The sequence below is a fragment of the Cebus imitator genome, unplaced genomic scaffold, assembly GCF_001604975.1.
Source record: "Cebus imitator isolate Cc_AM_T3 unplaced genomic scaffold, Cebus_imitator-1.0 Scaffold83, whole genome shotgun sequence".
Lineage (NCBI taxonomy): Eukaryota > Metazoa > Chordata > Mammalia > Primates > Cebidae > Cebus > Cebus imitator.
The window spans coordinates 1,376,073-1,398,849 of NW_016107398.1; the positions used below are offsets into that span (position 1 = coordinate 1,376,073).

Genomic DNA, 22,777 nt, shown 5'->3' on the forward strand with positions numbered 1-22,777 from the left:
TAAAGACTCACCTTGCTGGGCGCAGTGGCTCAAGCTTGTAAACCCAGCACTTTGGGAGGCTGAGGCGGGTGGATCACGAGGTCAAGAGATCGAGACCACCCTGGTCAACATGGTGAAACCCCGCCTCTACTAAAAATACAAAACATTAGCTGGGCATGGTGGTGCGTGCCTGTAATCCCAGCTACTCAGGAGATTGAGGCAGGAGAATTGCCTGAACCCAAGAGGCGGAGGTTGCGGTGAGCCGAGATCACGCCGTTGCACTCCAGCCTGGGTAACAAGAGTGAAACTCCGTCTCAAAAAAAAAAAGACTCACTTTTAAGGACAACATCATTTAGGATCATTTGTGCCTCTAGCTGGCAGCTGGCTGTAGCCAATGGAAAACAATAGAAGTAGATGGAAGAGTAAAAGAGTGAGAGTTGGGCTTTAGTAGCACCAGCATTCTACAAGAACTACAGCTCCTACTGGGCTCTCCTAAAACATCTAGGTTCTGGTGAACTCTCATCCTCTTACACCTTCAGGCCTACAGGCATCACGAGTTCAGATGCTTCACCTGCCAGGGCACGGTGGCTCACACCTGTAATCCCAGCACTTCAGGAGGCTGAGGCAGATGGATCACTTGAGGCCAGGAGTTCAAGACCAGCCTGGCAAACATGATGAAACCCCATCTCTACTAAAAATACGAAAATTACCCAGGTGACAGAGAGAGACTCTGTCTCAAAAAATAAAAAATAAAATACTTCACGAATCCTGGTCTGTTTCCTTTAATTCTATCCACACTTTTTAAGTAGTCCCTTCACTAAACTCCTCAATGACCCCATTTGACTTTGCCACTTATTTCTTGCTGAGATCCTAGTACATACAATACCTATATGACACAAATGTATGATACTGGGGAATTACATTTTAAATTAAAATGGAAGGCCGGGTACGGTGGCTCACGCCTTGTAATCCAAGCACGTTGGAGGCCAAGGCGGGTGGATCACCTGAGGTCGGGAGTTCAAGACCAGCCTGACCAACATGGAGAAAACCTGTCTTAAAAAAAATAAAATAAAAAAATAAAATAATAAAAAAAATAATAATAATAATAAAATGGAAAAACTAGCAACGGAAAACTGAAATATCTGTTTACCTTTATAATCCATTAGCCTTCTCATTTAGACCTAGACACCGGACACCTCTTTCTTTCGCAGCAAGATGTTAATGTCAGGTTAGAGTTGTGATGTGCAACATGGAAACAGACTTCAATTGTGGGAGCTATATTTTTAGTTTCATAAAAAAGCAAAACAAAACAACTGGGATTGAGAGAGTTCTAGTTTATCACTGCTTAGATAGCACTCCCCATACCTTGCTATCGGCCAAGAAGATTTATTCTGAACAGAGAAAAGTGGGATTGGAACACCAGAGTTCTTTGGTTCCATCAAGAATCATACCCCACAAATAGAGGTAACTGGATAATATAACTGTGCCCTTCTCAAATGAAGTTAAAAACGCTACAAATAATTTAACATTTAAATACATTTTTTCCTTATAACTTTCACAGAACTGCTTGGCTGTATATTTAACTTACTGATCAAAAGAATTTCCTCAAGTACATTTATAGATGTATTCAATGAGAGCACATAATTTTTTTCTGCATTCAATAAACATGTAAAAAATATTAATGACTATGGAAAACACCCAAGTAATAATTGCTGTGGTTAAGAATCATCTATGGATACTAAATTAGTAGATGACAGTATAAACAGGATACTTGCAAGGTCTCTAAGAATTTCCCTACAAAATACTTTTTAATTACAAATAGAAAAAAATACTAACTGTAAACTGATAAACACCGTAACCAAGTGATCAAATTTAATATCACTAAAAATAAGATACATGTATATCAATATCCTGATATGATGCACTGATAAGGGCACAAAATCATTCTGTAGTATTCCTGCCAAAATTACCACATGATCATGAGAATAATAATGATCTAATCATGAGAAAACATCAGACAAACCCAAACTAAGGGACATTCTACAACATAATTGGCCAATAAGTCTCTAAAAGGAGCAATGGCATTGCATGACAAGGACTGAAGAAGTCATATTGGAGAAAACTAAGAGACATGACAGCTAAGTAATATACAGGATACTGGATTGGATCTAGAACCAGAAAAAGGACATTAGTGGGAAAACTGTTGAAATTCAAATAAAGTCTACAGATTAGTTAACAGTTTATTGTTAATTGCTTAAATAATTGCTATGTTATATAAAATGCTATGTAAAATGTTAACATTAGGAAAAGCTGGGTGAGGAAATCACCATTTTTAAAACTTTTCTGCATGTTCAAAATTATTTCTTTAAAAATGGGAATTTAAATTTTGAAATATAAATTACCGATGATGTTCCTGATCCAAGTCATCATTTTACTGGTGTAGAAGCAAAACTATCAGGGAGTAAGCCCAACCACCACTTTATTTTACACATTCTTCACAAATTCTGGAAAGTCTTAGGAATCTTCCATATTTTTTTTTCATATCACAATCTAAAAGTAATATAAATTAGTTTACTTTAAAAACACACATTCCTTTTATAAGTAAGAACTTAACTCATTTTTAAGCCATCATATCTTGAAAATAACTAAATGGGAATTTTTGTAAGAAAATCACTCTATTCAGGCAATTAGAATGAGTGTAACAATACAATAAAAATTGTATAATTATGAAATAAATTATTTATTACATTAGGACCACTATTTTTATTGTTCCAAATTTTTACTACTTAGTTGAACTAAAAATTTACAAAGTAGTCCTAAAACATAACCTGTTTTATCTAGAAAGATGGGAAATTACTTACAGATAGTCAGAAGTATAAATTGTGGAAGAGAGAGCCAATTGCCTCCTGGGCTTAGGAGCTCCTCCTGTCATTCTTCCTTAGTAAAAGAACTCTGATTATTAGCTAGCAATGTGTTTCTTTTGCAGCTAAATGTGGCCCTTTGTTTTGGCAAATGACTTATATGTGGTAGTGTTGTATGGAAACTTTCTGGAAGTCTTTTTAAAAGGAAAGGAAGAAAATACTGTAGCTTGGAACAAGATTATGATGAAGGAAGTCCAGCTGGACCAGGAGGAAAAAGACCTTAGAGATGATGGCATAATAAATGGGATGGTCCCACCAGTCCATAGAACTGCCAGACTGACCCTGGAATAATTAACTTGTATGACAAGAAATAAATTTGTATCTTGTTAAATCATTGTTATTATGGTTTTGTTATTACGTGAAGCACAACCTAATCCTAATTGATACAGGAACATTACCAGAAAAGAGATGTGAAGGACTTTTATACCAAGATTATAGCAGAAAGATATAACTTAACAAGAAATGAAAAAGCAAAGAACAAAAGAAGATTTTATGGAAAAGCATAAACTGGACAATGGTAAAATGAAAGCAGCAATGGTTCTGAATGAGACATAAAAGAAAGTCACTGCAAGTGGTTTAATGTCAGTATAAAAAGGGGGTCATGCAAGAATAAACTCTAGAATTTGAAGCTCTTAAAAACATTAAGATGAAAAAGGACTCATACTTAAATTCGCTAATTATTAGCATCTGAGAAAATAACCGTACTTCAAAATACCATAAGCAGAGTGTATCACTCAGTGGTTTTGGTTGCAAGCAAAATTACTCTGGATATAGCACATAGCATAGTTCACAGAACAGAAAGGCTGAGAAACCAGGCTCTTCAAATGAGAATGAGGGGAGCATGGTGGCCAAAACCACAGGTAGTGTCATGTCACAGGATCACCTTAATTATGATGCCAGTGCCATGCTGCTGCCCAAACATAGATGCCACTAGATGGATGCAATAAGGCCTTGATGTTCCTGCTGCAATCAAAATGAATTCTAAAGATTCCTGCTTTTTTGCTTCCCATGTTCTACACTGAAAGGCCCAGGAAAAAGATGGCTAAACTTAAGTTGCCCACTGGAACTTTAGTTATTAAAGAAAAGTATATGTACTTTTTAACATCTGTAATGAGAGATGTGGCCTGTCTTCCCACTAAGGCTCTCACAGTGGCAAATTCCACAAAGGACAGGGATTCAAATGCTGCACAGTCAAAAACAGACAAATATGCAGTACATTGAATAATTTTAAATGAATAGGAACATTGATTTTTAAGGTATCTAGAATTTTTTAAAAACTTGCTTCACTATAAAGTGGGGAAACACTGGTATAATAGACTATGGAAATTGTTCTTCTTTTTTGCCTAATTTTCCCACCCCCTTTCTTCAGAGTCCTTTGGGAAATTCCTCTCTATGCATTAGTGTTGGGGCTGCTAATCATAGGAGTAGGCACACAGAACCTGAAATTGAGATTTGGACATTGGTAGAGCGCTCTTTGGTTTATTTACTCTGTTGCAATTGCTTAACTGGGAGTTTTGAGTGTGTCTGGCAGCCATTTGTCTGCCACTAAGAGAGACTCTAAAAGAATAAAGCCATGCAAACAAAGAGTTGGAGAGAATCTTGACAGCAGTATTTGAGGCTTCAGATGCACTCTTTCCATAAGATGCACTCTTGCACTTCCTAATTACATGGGCCAATAAATCCTTTTTGGAGGAGTTGAATTTCTGTCACTTGAAACTAAGTATTCTGACTTTGTGCAATGCATAAGATCTAGAAGATAATAAGGTTAGTATCATTTGAGTCCCGCAATTACAAATATTTGAAAAAATACAGTTCAACATAAGAGTGGGATAGGAAGGATATTTGGACAACAATTCATAAAGTAGATTATTTTTAAAAGTAAAGACAATGCAACCTCTCTTAGAATCAAAGGAACAATGGCTTGAGAAAAGAGCTGTGAAGTTAACAATTCCTTGAGAATATAAAAAACATCAAAAGCAGGAGTAAAAGATATAGATACAAAGTACAGCAGAGGAAATTCACGTTTACGAATTTCCTTTACCACTAAAGAATTTATCGATACAACAAAACTATCTTTACCCCCAAAATGATGGAAATATATTTTAAAATTAAAGAATAAAAATGTCCTAATAGAGAAGAAGTAATTGAATGTTATAGATCATTTTTTTTTAAAGTTAGAATTTAGCCTGCTTGAGTTCATATAAAGCCTAAATAATACTGTAATGAAAGTCAAAGGATCCATTATAAACAAATCTCTCATTACCTATCTATATAACCTTTTTTTTTTGGCTGAGCACAGGGGACTTTATTGATGGTACACGACAAGGTGGGGCTCCCTAGGCCCCTCCCTCTTCAAGGGGTCTGCATGGAAATTGCGAGGAGGGGCAATTCAGTGTGGTGGGGGACTCAGTGTGGCAGGGACTCCCCAGCAGTGAGGGCCTCTCTTCCTCTCGTGCTCTTGCTGGGGCTGGTGGTCCAGGGGTCTTACTCGTTGGAGGCCATGTGGGACATGAGGTCCACCACCCTGTTGCTGTAGCCAAATTCATTGTCATACCAGGAAATGAGCTTGAGGAAGTGGTCGCTGAGGGCAATGCCAGCCCCAGCATCAAAGGTGGAAGAATGGGTGTCGCTGTTGAAGTCAGAGGACACCACCTGGTGCTCAGTGTAGCCCAGGATGCCCTTGAGGGGACCCTCCGACGCCTGCTTCACCACTTTCTTGATGTCATCATATTTAGCAGGTTTTTCCAGATGGCAGGTCAGGTCCACCACTGACACGTTGGCAGTGGGGACACGGAAGGCCATGCCAGTGAGCTTCCCGTTCAGCTCAGGGATGACCTTGCCCACGGCCTTGGCTGCGCCAGTAGAGGCAGGGATGATGTTCTGGAGAGCCCCACAGCCACCACGCCACAGTTTCCCGAAGGGGCCATCCATGGTCTTCTGGGTGGCAGTGATGACGTGGACGGTGGTCATGAGTCCTTCCACGATACCAAAGTTGTCATGGGTGACCTTGGTCAGGGGCGCTAAGCAGTTGGTGGTACAGCAGGCATTGCTGACGATCTTGAGGCTGTTGTCATACTTCTCATGGTTCACGCCCATCACGAACATGGGGGCATCAGCAGAGGGGGTAGATATGATGACCCTTTTGGCAGCCTTCTCCATGGTGGTGAAGATGCCAGTGGACTCCACCACGTACTTAGCGCCAGCATCACCCCACTTGATTTTGGAGGGATCTTGCTCCTGGAAGATGGTGATGGGATTTCCATTGATGACAAGCTTCCCGTTCTCAGCCTTGACAGTGCCATGGAATTTGCAAGTGGTGGAATCATACCAGAACATGTAGACCATGTAGTTGAGGTCAATGAAGGGATCATTGATGGCGACAATATCCACTTTACCAGAGTTAAAAGCAGCCCTGGTGACCAGGCGCCCAATACGACCAAATCTATTGACTCCGACCTTCACCTTCCCCATGGTGTCTCAGGGATGTGGCTGGCAATGGGAGACAAGATGTGGCTGTCTGTCGAACGGGAGGAGCAGAGAACCACCAATCTATATAATCTTATCTGAACCTGTGATGTCTTTCCTCTAAAGCAAGTGTGAAGGTTAATATTGTCTACTTGATTAGATTGAAGGATGCAAAGTATTGTTCTTCAGTGTGCTGTGAGGGTGTTACCAAAGGAAATTTACATTTGAGTTAGTGGACTGGGAGAGGAAGACTCACCCTCACACTGGCTGGGCACCATCTAATAAGCCGTCAGAGCAACTAGACTGGCTGAGTCTTCCTACCTTCATCTCTTTCCTGTGCTGGATGCTTCCTGACCTCAAACATCGGACTCCAAGTTCTTCAGCTTTTGGACTCTTGCACTTATGCCAGTGGTTTGTCATGGGTTCTCAGTGTGACATGGTAAAAGCCCCATAAAACTGCATACCTCAACCATACCTCAGCTTTCTATTGAAACTGCTCTCTGTAACCCAAATGTGACAGGCAAGCAGTCCTAACCCATGCCATCTTGGCTCCTGCGAATTGTAATAAGTAATTAAGGACTGTAATTTCCACCCTATCCAGACAATGTGTAAGCAAATGCTAATCTTGACTTTTGTGAACCACTTAAGTAACAATCAGAATGTCCAAAGTCCCTTGGCCCTCCAAATGTCCAGAGCCCCTCACCCTCATCTTCGCCCAGGAATCCACTGGAATGTCCGGAGCCCCTTACCCTCATCTCCACCCAGGAGGTGATTTACAGAATCCACTAGCCCTCAGAATGTCTGAAGCCCCTCACCCCCACCCCTGCCCCTCACCTTCACTTCCGAGGTGGTTTTACGGGTATTAAAAGTCTTGACACCCTCCTTTTGGGGCCACGGGTTGGAGAGACGAGAGTCCTTGGTGGCCACCGGCAATAAAGACCCTGCAATTTGGCATACTTTTGTCTTGGTGTTGACTTTCTATGCTCGGGCCAGTACAACATCAGGCCTTCGGTCACAGACTGAAGACTGCACTGTCGGCTTCCCTCCTTTTGAGGGTTTGGGACTCCGACTGGCTTCCTTGCTCCTCAGCTTACAGACAGCCTACTGTGGGATTTCACCTTGTGATCTTGTCAGTTAATACTCCTTAATAAACTCCCTTTAATATATACATCTATCCTATTACTCCTGGCCCTCTAGAGAACTCTAATACAGCAAGCATCTCTTTCACCTCTAAAATTGTAACAACTTTCAAAATTCATCTCAGTCTGACAATTACATTTTTTGCTACTATCTACAGTCATGAGCTTAGACAAAAACAGGCAGGAGAAATACTTGAGCAAAACATTTCACATCAGACATTTCAGTAATATAGAATATAATTCAGTGATATTTATCTTTGGAATTCTTTTTGAAACTGCCTTATGCATTTCATTTTTGGTCATTGTACTATATTCTTACTTTATAAATTAGTCCCCTTTTCAACTTCTGATACATATATAGAAAACTACCCACAGCTTCTGAACTATTTTAAAAATTTTATTACATCAAAATACACAAAACATAAAATCTACCATTTTAACCTTCATTTTTTAAATTGTGGTAAAATACACATAAAATTTACCATCTCAACTATTTTTAAGTTTACAGTTTAGTGGCATTAAGTACATTCACATTGGTATGCAACCATCACTAATACCCATATCCAGGCCTCTTTTTATCTTGCAAAACTGAAACTCTGTACCCATTAAACAATAACTCCCATCCTTCCTCCCCCAAGTCTCTGGCAACCACCATTTTAACTTCTGTCTTTATGAATCTGACTACTCTAGATAGATCATATAAGTGTAATCATACAATATTTGTATAATAATTTTGTGAATGGCTTATTTCACTTAGAATAATGTCTTCACATTTCATCCAGGGCTGAGCACAGTGGCTCTTGCCTATAACACCAAGACTTTGCAAGGCTGAGGTAGGAGGATTGCTTGAGCCCAGGAGTTCAAGACCAGCCTAGGCAATATAGTGAGACTCCATCTTAAAAAAAAATTAAATAAAAAAACCATCAATCTCAGCAAACTGACACAAGAACAGAAAACCAAATACTGCATGTTCTCACTCATAAGTGGATGTTGAAAAATGAGAATACATGGACACAAGGAAGGGAACATCACACACTGGGGCCTGTCGCGGGATGGGGGGCTAGGGGAGGGATTAGCAGGGGGTGGGGGGGATAGAGAGGGATAGCATTAGGAGAAATACCTAATGTAGATGATGGGGTAATGGATGTAGCAAACCACCATGGCACCAGTATACCTACATAACAAACCTGCATGTTCTGCATAGGTACCCCAGAACTTAAAGTATATTAAAAAAAAAAAATTACCCAGGCATGGAGGCGCATGCCTGTAGTCCCAGCTACTCAATAGACCAAGATGGGAGGATTGCTTGAGCCCAGGAATTCGAGGCTGCAGTGAGCATCCTGCCACTGCCCTCCAGCCTAGGTGACAGAGCAAGACCCTGTCTCAAAAAGCAAAAAAAAGAGTTTATCATCATCCATGTTGCAACGTGCGTCAGAACTTCCTTCCTTCTTAAGGCTAAATAATATTCCATTGTATGTATATACATTTTGCATATCCATTCATGTGCTTATGAATACTTGGTTTACTTCTACCACTTGGCTATAGTGAATAATGCTGCTATGAACATGGCCATACGAATATCTGTTAGAGTCCCTGCTTTTAATTCTTTTGGGTATCTTAGAAGTGCAACTGCTGGATCATATGGTAATTCTATGTTTAACATTTTCAAAAGCCATCATATTGTTTTCCACAGCAGCTACACCATTTTACATTCTCATCAACAATGCATAAAGGTTGTATGCTATTAAGGACTTTTATACATTAAAATATTTTATTAATCATTGTTAAATGGTACATATTTCAAAAACACAATGAGATGATCATCTGAAACACCTCCATGTGAATACAACTATCATTCTGTAAAATTCCAAGTTTTCTCATTTGTATATTTTTATAAAATTTCAATACTTTATATAATTTTGATTTTCTTCATATTAAATATCTAACCATTTTCCATGGCATTACAAAGCTATTATAATTATCATCCTAATGTTTATGTTATAGTCAACCAAGGGGAAATACTATAATTTTCTTTGTCATTGAACTTTGGAACATTCAAGTTGCTTCCAATTTTCCAATATTAGAAATATGCAATAAATACATATGTATATAAATCCTTTTCTTCTTTTGAATCATTTGCACAAGAAAGTATTAATCAGTTAAAAGTATGCACATTTTTAGAGTTGCTGATAAATATGATTAAATTTCTTTTCAAAGTGATCATATAGATTTGTATTACCTTCAGCACTTGCACCAGTGGGGCCCATAACAGGAGGTACTGGTACTCTTTCACCACTAGTCCTCTAACAAATTGTCTACCACCTAGTAAACACAAAATAAATGTTCACTAATTGAATTCATGAGTGAATAAATGAGAATGCCATTTGACTGAATCCTCACTATCTCTGAATATTATTTTCTTTGCTAGTTTAAAACAGCCAGTACATTTTAGGCTATTTTAAAACTATTTAAAACAATTAAAAATTTGGCCTTTGAATCAGAAGGTCCATAAAAAATGAATTTCCTTCCCAGCGTAAACGTATTTCTTGGTAAATATTTTTCTATACATTGCCAAGTGTAATGTAATTTCATTCTATTATAATTTTTCTTTCTAAACATAAAATATTATTATGGGAGCACTTTCCTAACTTGCCAGGTTTTGCCATGTCAGGTAAATATAACCTCTATTTAGCATTTATGTATAAGAAAATGAATTGCATCAGCCATACTCAACTCATGATAACGGAAATGCAATTGGTTCTAAATTTTTATTATTTTGTTCATTTCTTTTTATTGTGAATTTTCTATCCATTAAGCAGAAGGCTCTTTAATCTTTCTTTTTCACCTCTATCTGCCAAATTGATTAGCATAAAATTTGGCACATAGGAGGCATCAATAAATATTTCAGGCATATTTATTATGCTGTATGGTTGATTTTTGTTTGATCTAATTGAGAATAATTTTCAAGAATTATGATAAAAAATAAATTGTATATGCATTAAAATACATATTACAAGGATTCCTCTTTATGTTAACGTAGTAGAATAAAATTAGCAGATAAAAAGGAAGGCTGAAACTATCCTGATAGTCAATATATTATTCAGTTCTTTACAGATTGTAAATTAGAATGGTAATGGTGCTAGAACTATCAAATTTTTCCCAAAGCAATCTTCAAGGGTAATCAACATAGTCCCAACCACTCTTTTCATTTCTATAGCAATAAGAAAATTTTAAGCAATATCTTTTGATTGCAGTTTTCTTGAAAATTGCTTAGTCGGAGGCCTTATTTTAAAATGCAACAAGCCTCAAATATTAAATGTAATTTGCCATGCAGCCTAGAGAAAGAACGAAGCATTTGGTACATTTTTCCTAATTGTTTCTGATTGCTGCCTTTATCTTCAAAATCACCTTCGAGGGCTTCAACACCTTTGACTACTACTTTTAATCAAAAAGAGACTAAATATAAAATAATTTGACTATTACATAGCAGAAATCCTCATCATAATAACTGGCTTTAACATTTTTACTTAACCTATCTTAGAGAAAGAGCCCTCAGAAGGTAAACTGTTGGTACTTAATGAATACTGATTAAGGTGACACATTACCTGATGCTAATATTAACAGAAATCACTGTCCCAGGAAAGTGGTCAATACTGAAGTAAACAGAGTTAGTTTTCTAATGATAATCATGTTTTGTTTAGGTTTGCTTAGCATAAAACTCCCTCTTATGTTTAGGTATGTTACCTGAAAAATTTATGCACTTTAAAAAATGTATTTGCATACAAAATGAAATTGTATAGGCTATTTTCACCAAAGCATGATAAATTTAACAGAAAAATAATATAGTAGCAGAAATATAGTTATATGGAAATTTGGATACAGCCCGATCTCTTAATATTACCAAGGAGGAAACTTAAACCTAGAGATTGACTTGCCCAACATAAAATTATCAAGTTTCTTGCAGAGCTCAAATGGTAATTCAGATCTCATTATTTCTTGTTAAATATGCTTTCCATCACCTTATGATGAACATCATTATCTGTTTTCTTTTTTTTTTTTTTTTTTTTTTTTTTTTTTTTTTTTTTTGAGACATAGTCTCACTCTGTCACCAGGCGCTAGGCTGGAGTGCAGTGGTGCGACCTCGACTCACTGCAACCTCCGCGTCCCGGGTTCAAGCAATTCTTCTGCCTCAGCCTTCCAAGTAGCTGGGACTACAGGCGCGTGCCACCATGCCCAGCTAATTTTTTTGTATTTTTAGTAGAGACGGGGTTTCACCATGTTGGCCAGGATGGTTTCAATCTGTTGACCTCGTGATCCGCCCGCCTCGGCCTCCCAAAGCGCTGGGACTACAGGCGTGAGCCACCGTGCCCGGCCCATCTGTTTTCTTAATCAGTTATCGAGTTCATGCTTTGATGAGGAATGAGGAAAATAACTGGTCTAGTAAATTGAGATCATGCAGAGTACAATGTATTTTGGAGTGTTCTCAGGTAGAGCTGCTTTTGCTTCTGAAAGAAATCATTCCATTCTCTTTGGATGGAGGCATCAGTGGTTGGGGTATTTGTGATATAACCAAAAGGAAGGGAAATGGGCGTCAGGCCTTCCTTGTTCTTAAACATTGTTTACTGACTTATAAAGCAAAAACTATTCATTCTGTGGAACAGGAGAAAAAGGAATTAAAAATTCTAGAAGAGTCCACACTACTTCAGGTTAATACTTTTAAGATGTATTTTAAAGAATTTATACATTGGGGAAAGAAGGCAAACATAAATAAATCTTTTCATAAGAGTAAATATAACTTTTAGGTTTTCAAAGCCCACTGTTGTAGCGCAGAGTACATTTCGGAATATGAATGACATAGGAACAAGTCGCCCAGGGATACTGAATTGTTAAATTCAGGGTGTATGCTTCTACATGAATTTGACCACTCAGAATAAAAAACTCATTGAATTTTTGCAGTACATAGTATGAGGAAGTGTTTTGGTTTTATTAGGCAGGGCATACATGCTCTTAAAGCTTTCCTCTAAATTTTTATTATTTTCATTATTATGATACCAGGAGAAAAATTATAAGGGAAAAAATTCACAGGGAAAATAATCCACAGGCTAGTTATATACAAAAGTCACAAATAAAAACAATCCATTGTTTCTTGCTACATGGTTATCTCTACAAGTATATGCATCTCTTTTGTGCATACTGCTCTTTAGAAGTGTATCAATTTTCTACCAGTTACAAACTCTTGTAGGAGTAAAATTTCTAGGTAAAAACATGAATCAGATATTTCACTTGGAATTCACAAATAATAGAATTTTAAAAATTCAGTAGGATTAATAATTATTCTAGTATTTATTTCTATACACTGATTTTAATTTAAACTAAGAGTCTAAAACACAGCTCTGGTAAAATAAAAATTTTTTGAAGTACCAGGATAAATGTTATTAAAATAATTACACTTTTAAATTATATTGTTAATAACAAACCACATCTAAAAATTTCTTACAGTAATATTTAGCCATTGCTGATTCGACAAAATAGAATGTATTTTACTTTGCATGTTAATGTAACATATACTTTACATATATACATATCTGTATATATACACTAATATATTTTTACACATATGCTAAAATTTATATTTTACATACAACATTTGAAAAAAGCTAATAAGCTTGAGAATGTATATATAAATTCAGTAAATATTCTCATTTACTATATAAAATGAACTAATTTTAAGAATTTCAAAAGATGACCTATTGATCTAATACTGCAGTGGTCTAGTATCTGAACACTGTATGATTATCAAAGCTCAAAATTTACCAATATACCAAATAAATCATAGTAATTTTCAACTGATATACAACTAAAAAAAAATACAGGATTTCTCTTCCTATGAAAGCATCAATAGTTTAATTTCTTTATTCAGAAAAACAATATTTTCCAAATATGTTCTAGATGAAGGCACTATTATAAAAACAAAAATCTACTACACCTTTATACCGGTTATACAATTGCTAAATCTTTAATGGCTTGGTGAGTTTTTTGGAGGGTGGGAGTATTTCAGCCAATTTTTTTGTTTTCAATTTCATTATTTTATAAAGATTATAAAATAATATATATTATTTTTAAAAAATTAGTAACAGCACAAAACAGCAATAAGGCAAAAAGTAAAAGTTCCCCTTCCGATCAAATCCCAGTTAATCTTTTGAGACTAACGTCTGTCTGTTTCTTAAGTAGCCTTCAGAAATATGCATACACAAAACCTGCTCATGTTTACATCGAGTTTAACATAAAATCAAGATTCTAAATGGTTACTACATTTATAAACAGAGAACTTGGCAGGCAAATGCCAGGAAAAAGGGCATCTACTGAGGCTGCTAACTTCAGTTACAGCTTTAGAAATTAATAAGGCATCATATCCTTGGTCACTGTCAGTAGAAAATGTTAGCTGATGCTCCAATCTAGCTGGGATAAAGACTATGAAATCTGCATCATCAACTATCAATTATGTTTGCCAAAATAAAGGAGAATCATTGTACTTAATTCAGATGTGTGTAATTTAATTTTTGTAAAATCAAATCGTTAAGTATGCCTGTGGATGGTGAATGGCAGACACACCTGACAGCAAAACTTGGGCATATCCTGAGAAGGACCCTGTATGCAGACAAAGCTCAATGTAGGGTATGGCCAACCCAGAGTCATCCTTATCTATGAGTAACATCTGAGCCCCATCCCATCCTGTGGAATGTGGGCCATACAAGAGATTGAGACCCTTTGTTCTGGGTTAAATGAAGGTTGCCAGATGGAGGTTGCTAGGGGGAAGGTGTTAAGTGAAAACACTATCTAAAATGCATGTTTTTTGCGCATGGTAGCACTTCTGCCCAGCCTGCTGCCACTGTGCTGTTCTGTATGTAAGTTCCCTTCAATAAACCCTGTATCTCATTTGCTGGCTCTGGGTCTCTTTTTGGCCTCTTGAACCTGGTGTCATCAATACTGAAGTGAATGGGGGTTTGGCACAACAGATGTTTACAGTTTTGTTACCGTTAAAATTTTTACAAAATATAACATAATTTAAAAAATTAAAGTCTAGCCTTTTAAATATTCCTACTTACTGATTTCCAGTCTTCCAATAATTCTACTGTGTTCTTTCTTAAACACGTGTGTTTTTTGAAACAATTATCCAAAATAAGTTACCAGTAGTTACTATGTTCCAAAATAATATTAACTGGAACACCTCTAAAATGAAGTCTCATCTGTGAAGTTATTGATGTAGAATAATAATGAAATTTAAAAGCTATACAAGAAAACTAAAAATTCTTTATCATAACCAAAATTTGAAACTATCCTTTTATCATACACTCCCCATCATAATTACTGTAAATTTTTCAGAACTGGTATTTAAAAGAAATATATCTTATATTAAAGCTTAGACTAACCAATGGCAAAGTTATGATTACATTATATATTATTTGATGTTCTATTTATGCATATTTATGGGATATGAAAGTTTCTATATTAAAGGAAGTTTCAATAGGAAATGTAATTAACTATCAGGCACTCCCTCTCTTCAATATTCTTATAATTCATAAATTGCCCAACCCAAATCTCACAAATATGCTGAGACACTCTAAAATTTCTACCCACCACATGCCCTTTCAGATGATCTTTGATGCATATCATGATCTATGATATATAGTGACTTTCATTAAGCCATGTAAGTCAATCTTATTTTATAGTCCTTTTCTTCTTGGGGTTTCTTCTTGTCCCATTAAGATCTAAACCTTGGCATTCTCTTCCAATCTTATAACTTCAACTAGCTTTATATTTAAAATATATATATATATATAAATAATATTCTGTGTCTTAACTTCTCTCCCAAGGTCAATATGTAATATAGGTCCAATTCTGTATTTCCAACTGGGCATAGGCACCTGAATCCTATCAGCCCCTTAAACACAGGTCTCAAAGTAGATTCATTATATTTCTTCCCAAACCTATTATTCCTCCTGTGTTTCTTTAAAGGCACCTGAAACTGTGAGCCTAATTTTGCCTCCTCTTTAGCCCAAACCTGGTGCTGCAGCTCTGCATTATTTTCAGAGACCTCTGGCTAGCAGTCTCTGGGAATGGGGCAGAGTGAGGCTTTATGGTGTGTTTGTTTTACTTTTTAGCAAGAGAAGTAACTTGCATATGAACTGAAAACGGGCATTACTATTACACAATAACATGTATGTCATGATAATGCCTGGCTAAACATCTTCTCTGGCTGAAGCAGGCAGTTCCAGATTTTTCACAGTTTGTTTCATTTTATGTGACTCATCAGGGTAGAAAAAAAATATATGAATCTTAAAGACATACAGATATGAACTCAACTCCAGATGTCATCACTTATTTTACTTTTCTCAAGCTCAGATTCCTTACATTTGAAATAATAAGCTACCTCATAAGGTTAAGACTAAATGAGGTACACAAAGTACTGATTCTATGTATGCTCTAAATATGTGTTGAATGAATTAATGAATAAATGTTCCCCTACCTGCATTACCTTCTCTCCCAGCTAACTTTTTGTTGTTGTTGTTGTTGAGACAAAGTCTCACTCTGTTGTCCATGCTGGAGTGTAGTGGTGCTATTTTGGCTCACTGCCACGACCTCTCACCTCAACCTCCGAGTAGCTGGGACTTCAGGTGCACACCACCACATCCGGCTAATTTTTTGTATCTTTTGTAGAGGCAGGGTTTCACCATATTGCCTAGGCTGACCTTGAACTCCTAGGCTCAAGTGATCCTCCTACCTCAGGCTTCCAAAGTGCTAGGATTGCAGACATGAGCCACCATGCCTGGCCCACCTAACGTCTACTCGCCCTTTAAAACTGGATTGCAACCATCCTTAATTTCCTCAGAATTATGTGTCCCATTTCTGTTTCTGAAGCTCAGCGCATACCTGTTTATCACACACACCGTAATTACTGATGCCCTTGTTGTTCAAGTTAAGTCCCTGATGTCCAAGTTATATTTTGGTAAATTCCTTAAGGATCATGTTTTATTTGACTTTATATATGCAGCAATTAGTGTAGTCCCTGACAAATAGGAATCACTATTCCCTTCACTATTTCAATAAATGTTGATTGAATATTTTACACACAGATAACCATATGCTCTACTAATTTTATTCTAAGAAAGTGCAATGTTCAAATATATTTGAAAAACAGTAGCTATTTCAACAATTAAAATGCTAATTCTGGTTGGGTCATAGGTAATGCCCACGAGAAGAACAAGCATAAATACAGGCTCTCTATATAAAGATAATAGCTTATCCATACTAAGTGTAAGCTGTGCCATTTAATCTGCTAAGCAAATTACAATTATTTGATTTAATACAATGACATAACTCTCTGTGGGTTAAGTTCTATTATTTGCCTCATTTTACAAGATATGGGGAAACTGAGCACCACAGAAATTACATAACCTCAAGATCACACAAGTCGTGAGCAGTGGTGTCAGGGTTTCAACCCAGACTTCCTGACTCTGGAGCCTCTACTCTTAACCACAGGAAACTCAGACTTCTTAGCAGTAACTGAAGCTTCCAAGATGCTTACTGTGGTACTGTGACCCACGATTAGTGAGCGTCAGTGAGAAAAACTATGGATGCACCAACCGCACATTTTCCCATATTCTATCAAATCATGAAGACACCAAACTGTGAAAGGGTCTATCTGCAAATTATGTCCTTGAAGACAAGTATATGTACATCCGGGAGTTTTCTTCCACACACTTTCAACAAACTACACTTTCCCTCTGGACAGAATATCTTTAAAATAAATAAATAAATAAATAAAGCTTTGGCTTTCTTTTAATATTAACACAGTAATTTTTTTGTTGTTATGACCTGAAAACCTAAATACTTAAATACAAAGTCATAATTCCCAGGATGGCCAAGAGCCAAGAATTAAAAAGTTTTTAAAGGCCGCATTTACAGTTTTGAGGTATGGAGATCCAAGCGAGATAGTCCACAAGTCAGTTAGGACTCTCAAATGTGCAGAAATGCTAGGGTATCAATCACATGGGAGAATTGCGGGTACCTTGGTATGGACAAATTAGCTTCAAAGTTCCCTTAGGCGAGCCTCTAAATCAGTTGAGAGCAATTATTGTTAACGCTCTCTGGGTACGTCTTGAGGCCTCCCAATAGGCAATCTTGAACCTGTCCAGAACTTGGGTGTCGGGGGGGTTAAATTTCGTGGAGAATAGGGGAGATGAGCGCTGAACACAGGGATAACTTTTTAACTAGCATTAATTGGGTCTATGCGGCCAGCTTGTAAAGATTCCTGCCACACTAATAAGAATCAGCCATAGGCTTTTAATTGGAACGCCGGATCTCTGCCTTGTTTGATATCTTAACATGTTTCTATGATGGACATTTTGGTTCCTTGTATTTTAAAACGCAGCCACAAATTAGGGCGATAGCAATCACGTATACGCAGTCCCCAATCGTCCAAGCCGAGTAGGGTGCACGAAGTATCGCTCAAAAACATTCATTACCGTCGGTATGTTGAGTGGTGACGGTCGGTGCGATTATTGGAAGTCGCGGGACCCAGAGCGGTTGGAGCACTGTCACACCCCTCCACCTGCATTAAGACAACCTGACACGACCTTCGGTGAATTGATGGGCAAAATGGCGGTTGCACGTCTGTCTCCTGCGGGCGCACAACCCTGAAGGACGTCACGTCGCCAGGGCAACGACGCTCTTGCGTAACGACTCGGCCCAGGGGGAAGTTCGGGGTTGGCGCTGCGTCTCCGCCTTCACAGCTGCAGCTTCTTCTAGGCTCGGTGCTAGACCAGAGCAGGAGTGACTCCCATAGTCCCTGGCCAAGAAAATGTTGGCCTAGGACTGGCGCGAACGGAGCGCGCTGGTTCCCTGCTTCCGCGAGGCCGAGCCTGCTGTACTGCAGGGCCCGTCTCCAGAGCGAGCACAGCCGGGCGCCTGGACCAGCCCCCGAGCGCGCACGCGCGCTGTTCAGCTCCGGGTGGAGGCCGGAGTTGACGTTAGCCATGGAAACCGAGAGCTGGCCCGAGCGGGACCACTGTGAGCTTGCTCTGCCGCCTTAGCTTCTCTGCCTCCGCGCTCGGGCAATAGCTAACCTCCCCGCGGGAGCGTCCAGCCCGGGTTTACCTGCAAAAATGCAGTTCCCGGGATGCCTTCGCGTCTCCTCTTCCCTCGGGTGATTTGAGGTACGTTCGATGTCCGCCGCCCACCTCGGGACCTCTGCGGTGCCTTAATGTTCAAGCCTATGCAGAGAGCCAAGTTGTTCTTGCAGCTTTCATTGCCACGTTTTTCGTTACAAAACCTTTAAGTGCAGTTATTGCACTTTAAGACGTAATATGAACTCAGTCATTAGAGTAATTCAGTGTGATTTTAACTTTCCTTCGAAAGAGTACTTTAGCCTGTTGAATTGTAACATTTTGTTTCTAAGAGACTCGTACGAACTGGGAAATGGCCCTTTGACCCTTGATTTGAAGGATAGCCATGTTACCCCAATAAAGGTTACCCGTTTTTTTCCCTCAGATAAAACTGTACTGCCTCCTTATCTCCAGCTAAACCTCTTTTGTCCGAATTGTTCAACTCGTGGTCCCCTGAACATGAAGAGCTCCTTCCCCACTGATCTCGGTCTCTGTCCCCACAACCTCTTGTCTGTCCGGGACCAGAATTTACTCCTGTGAATCAGAAGTTGTTTTTCATGTAGCCATCATTTTTCACTTATTCATTTTTTTTTTTTTTTACTATTTTTAGGTGTTTCTTTTCTTCATTAAGTCATTTCTGCAGTTAGGGCAAAGACTATCCATGTTGTTTGGTATCCACCGCCACTCACGCCAAATCCCCTAACCTTTAGCATAGCATCCAGTTCAAATGTTACCATTTTACGAATTTAACTGTTTGAAACACCTGTTGGCTGCTCCTAAATTTTCTACTTAAAGAGCTGCCTTCTAGTTATTATCTGTTGTGGAAAGTACCAGTCAGGGAACCTTTTCTTTTTGATTTTTAAGTGCTTTACTGAGATATAATTCACATTCAGGGAACCTTTTCTTTTTCATTTTTAAGAGCTTTACTGAGATATAATTCACATTCATAATGCACAACTCGCCCATTTACAGAATTGTGCAACCTTGACTACAGTCAATTTTAGAACATTTTCATCGCCCCAAAAAGAACCCTTTACCTTTCAGCAGTCACCACCTCCCTCCCCCCATTATCCTTACCCCACCAGCCGTTAAGCAACCACTCATCTATTTTCTGTCCCCATAAATTTGCTTATTTTGGACATTTAACATAGATAGGATAATACAATATGCGGCCTTTTGTAATGGGCTTTCACTTAGTGTGTTTTCAAGGTTCAGCGCTGTTGTAGCATGTATGAGTACTTCATTCCTTTTTATAGCCTAATTCCATTGTGTGGCTATATCACATTTTATCCAGTCATTGATGGACCCTTGGGTTTTCCATTTTTTGGCTATTAGTAGTATTTCTGCCATCAATGTTTTGTCTACAGATTTTTGTGTAGACATATCTGTTTTTATTTCTTTTGGGTGCATACCTGAGAGTAGAATTGCTGGGTTATATGGTAGCTCTATGCTTAGCCTTTTGAGGAACTGCCAGATTGTTTTCCAAAGGAGCTGTATCATTTTACATAACCACCAGATATGTGTGAGGGTTCTGATTTCTCCACAGTCTCATCAATACTTATTGTCTGCCATTTTTATTTTAGCCAGTCAGGGGGATTTGAAATGGTACCTCATTATAGTTTAAATTTGTTTTTCTAATGAGTGATGATGTTGAGAATCATTTTCTGTGCTTATTAGCCACTTGTATGTTATCTTTGGAGAAATGTCTATTAAGATCCTTTGCTCATTTTTGAAAGATTGGATTATTTGACCTTTCATTTTGTAAGAGTTCTTTATATAGTCTAGATACAAATCTCATATATATGATTTGCCCAAATTTTTTTTCATCCTATAGGTTGTTTTCACTTTCTTAATGGTGAGGACCTTGTTTTTTAAACACTTTCTCACTTGTCTCATCAAAGAGTACCTTCATGTTGGCTTAGCTATCAAAAGCTTCCCATTTTGACATTTTGTAGATTGCCCTTGGACCCACTTTTCTCCACAGAACCCTTTTCCCCCAAGTTATCCTTCCAGTTCTCTAGTTTCAAAATAATATTCCCTTTCATTTGGCAATTGTTAGCCCAAACTGCACCATTTTGTAAGCCCCCTGCCATTTTGCAGAACTTGGTCAAAGTGACACATTCCACAAGAGTTTGGGCTGTGAGAAACATCCTGCCTAACCATCTGATCACAGTGCACAAGAACACCTTTATTATACCCTGCTGAGCAAAGGCCCAACTGAAGGAACATCCCTATCATACCCTGCTGGGTAAAGATGCAAGGAACATCCTATCACATCCAACTGGAAAAAGGGCCAAACCACCTGATCATAGGAACATCTTATCAGTATCCTGCTGGGCAGCAAGCCAGACAGCCCATACCTGTAAGTCTCCAGCCTGTGAACAGCGGTGGGCCCTGGCATTAAGCTGGTCCCCTACGTCTGCAGGTTTTTGCAATATACCTGTGTTGCTGTACAGCCACCCAACCCCATCTGTCTTTAATCCCTCCACCACCTCCCCCGCCTTGCCTTTTAAAAAAACCTAACAGCAATAGCATGATCTCGTCCAAAAACTCATTCTGCCACTAACTGACATTGTATCTTGGTTAAGTTGTTTAATATCACTGGTTCTCAGGTTTTTTGTAAAATAAATTAATTTATTTCTAGTAATTCATTTGAGTGGCAGATTCCATTTACCTGATACTTGATTTAAAAAAAACTTTTTCAACCCAGTTGAATTTATAGTGGGTGTCAATTGAGAAAAACAACAAGACAAGTCTCAGTCATTTTAGGAGATTTATTTGCCAAAGTTAAGGACTCGAGAGATAGGTTTACACCTTTCTCTGAGGATGATTTTGAGGTCTCTAAATTTAAAGGGAAAAGGGTAGGATATTGAGCAAGTACACAATTTTCATGTAAGAGGTGGGGAGGGAAAAATATTCATGCCTTAATCTGGCTCAGTGAATCTGCATCTTTTACATAAGGTGACATAAAAGGGGCAGAGGAAAAAATGGGGGAAGTCTGCACGTTACGTAAGATAACAGACAAAATGGGGCAGGGGAAGAATTAGATATGCATTTATGTCTGGTAGGCAGGGATGACTGCACCTGTAAAGATAAGCTATCAATTGGCATTGCCATGGTGAAATTCACTAGGAATTTCCTTGTGGGCAAAATATGGGGGAGGTATGTAGCTTTTCATCTTCTAGCCATCTTATTTAGGAACCAAAAGTGGGAGGCAGGTTTGTATGACTCAATTCCCAGTTTGACTTTTTCCCTTTGGCTAAATGAGTTTGGGATCCCAACATTTAATTTCCTTTCACATTTCCCTTCTTTTTTCTTTAAAATCTTTTGGAGAAAGCATTTTAGAAGGAATACAGTTTCTTGACCTTAGGTTGGGTTTTACTCTCTTTTTTTGGGCTGCTTTCTTGTTGCTAGCATGGTTTATTCCTAGAAGTTCAGGTCCCAAGTCACCTGGAAGGCACATTTCTAGTAAGTCATGTTCCATGAAGATTTTAAACAATAGGAGGAAAGAAGTAAAAAAGGCAAGGTAAAAAGAGAGAAAAAAATATAGGGACCTAGGCCAGATTTATAGCAACAAAAGAAAATCAAATCTGGAAACTGGATCAGGCTATATCACTGGCTTCTCAATTAGAACAATTCTCTAGGCAGTCATTACCCTAGCCCTTTCAGTTGTGCATTGACGTATTTGCAGGCACATACCATAACAACATTGTAAGCAGAAACAGGATACAACACAAATTATTATTATTATTCCTATTATAAGCAATAAGCTGCCACCAGGTTCCCCAGGATCCAAACTAGTCAACCAATTAACTAACAAAGGTTTTGGATCTGACAAGTTGGTTATCTAGGTTTTCATATCAGTCATAAGTCAGGGTATATTCTTCAATTCACCTGGAATATAAACACAACATCCAGTTTTTATGATGGTCCAGGTCCTACTTTGTGCTCCCGTGAGTATATCTAAAGCCATAAAGTTTTGCAGCACAGCTTTCCTCATAAGCAGGACTTCATTGTTTAGCAAGGACATACTCATGGGGCTATCATTCAGGGCCTTTTGGGTGTAATTCATCAAAGCCTCTATATGCCGTATAACATCTTTAATACC

The 22,777-nt window shown here is 38.2% G+C and overlaps 2 protein-coding genes across 4 annotated transcripts in view; one reads left to right on the forward strand and one right to left on the reverse strand.

The window, feature by feature from the left end:
* Positions 1–18,198, reverse strand: part of RTN1 (reticulon 1) — a 470,076-nt gene extending 451,878 nt beyond the window's left edge. The window contains exons 1-2 of the mRNA XM_037740424.1: positions 18,031–18,198; positions 9,744–9,826 (exon numbers count right to left, since the gene is read on the reverse strand). Of these exons, the coding sequence (XP_037596352.1) occupies positions 9,744–9,771 (28 nt within the window). The 5' untranslated portion in view covers positions 9,772–9,826; positions 18,031–18,198. The remainder of the gene's footprint in view (positions 1–9,743; positions 9,827–18,030) is intronic.
* Positions 18,199–18,267: 69 nt separating this feature from the next.
* Positions 18,268–22,777, forward strand: part of PCNX4 (pecanex 4) — a 50,273-nt gene continuing 45,763 nt past the window's right edge. The window contains exon 1 of one of the 3 annotated variants that reach the window (XR_005201146.1): positions 18,268–18,720. The gene's annotated coding sequence lies outside the window, so the exon portion shown is untranslated. The remainder of the gene's footprint in view (positions 18,721–22,777) is intronic. The other 2 variants (XM_037740422.1, XM_017533919.2) reach the window with 2 other exon arrangements.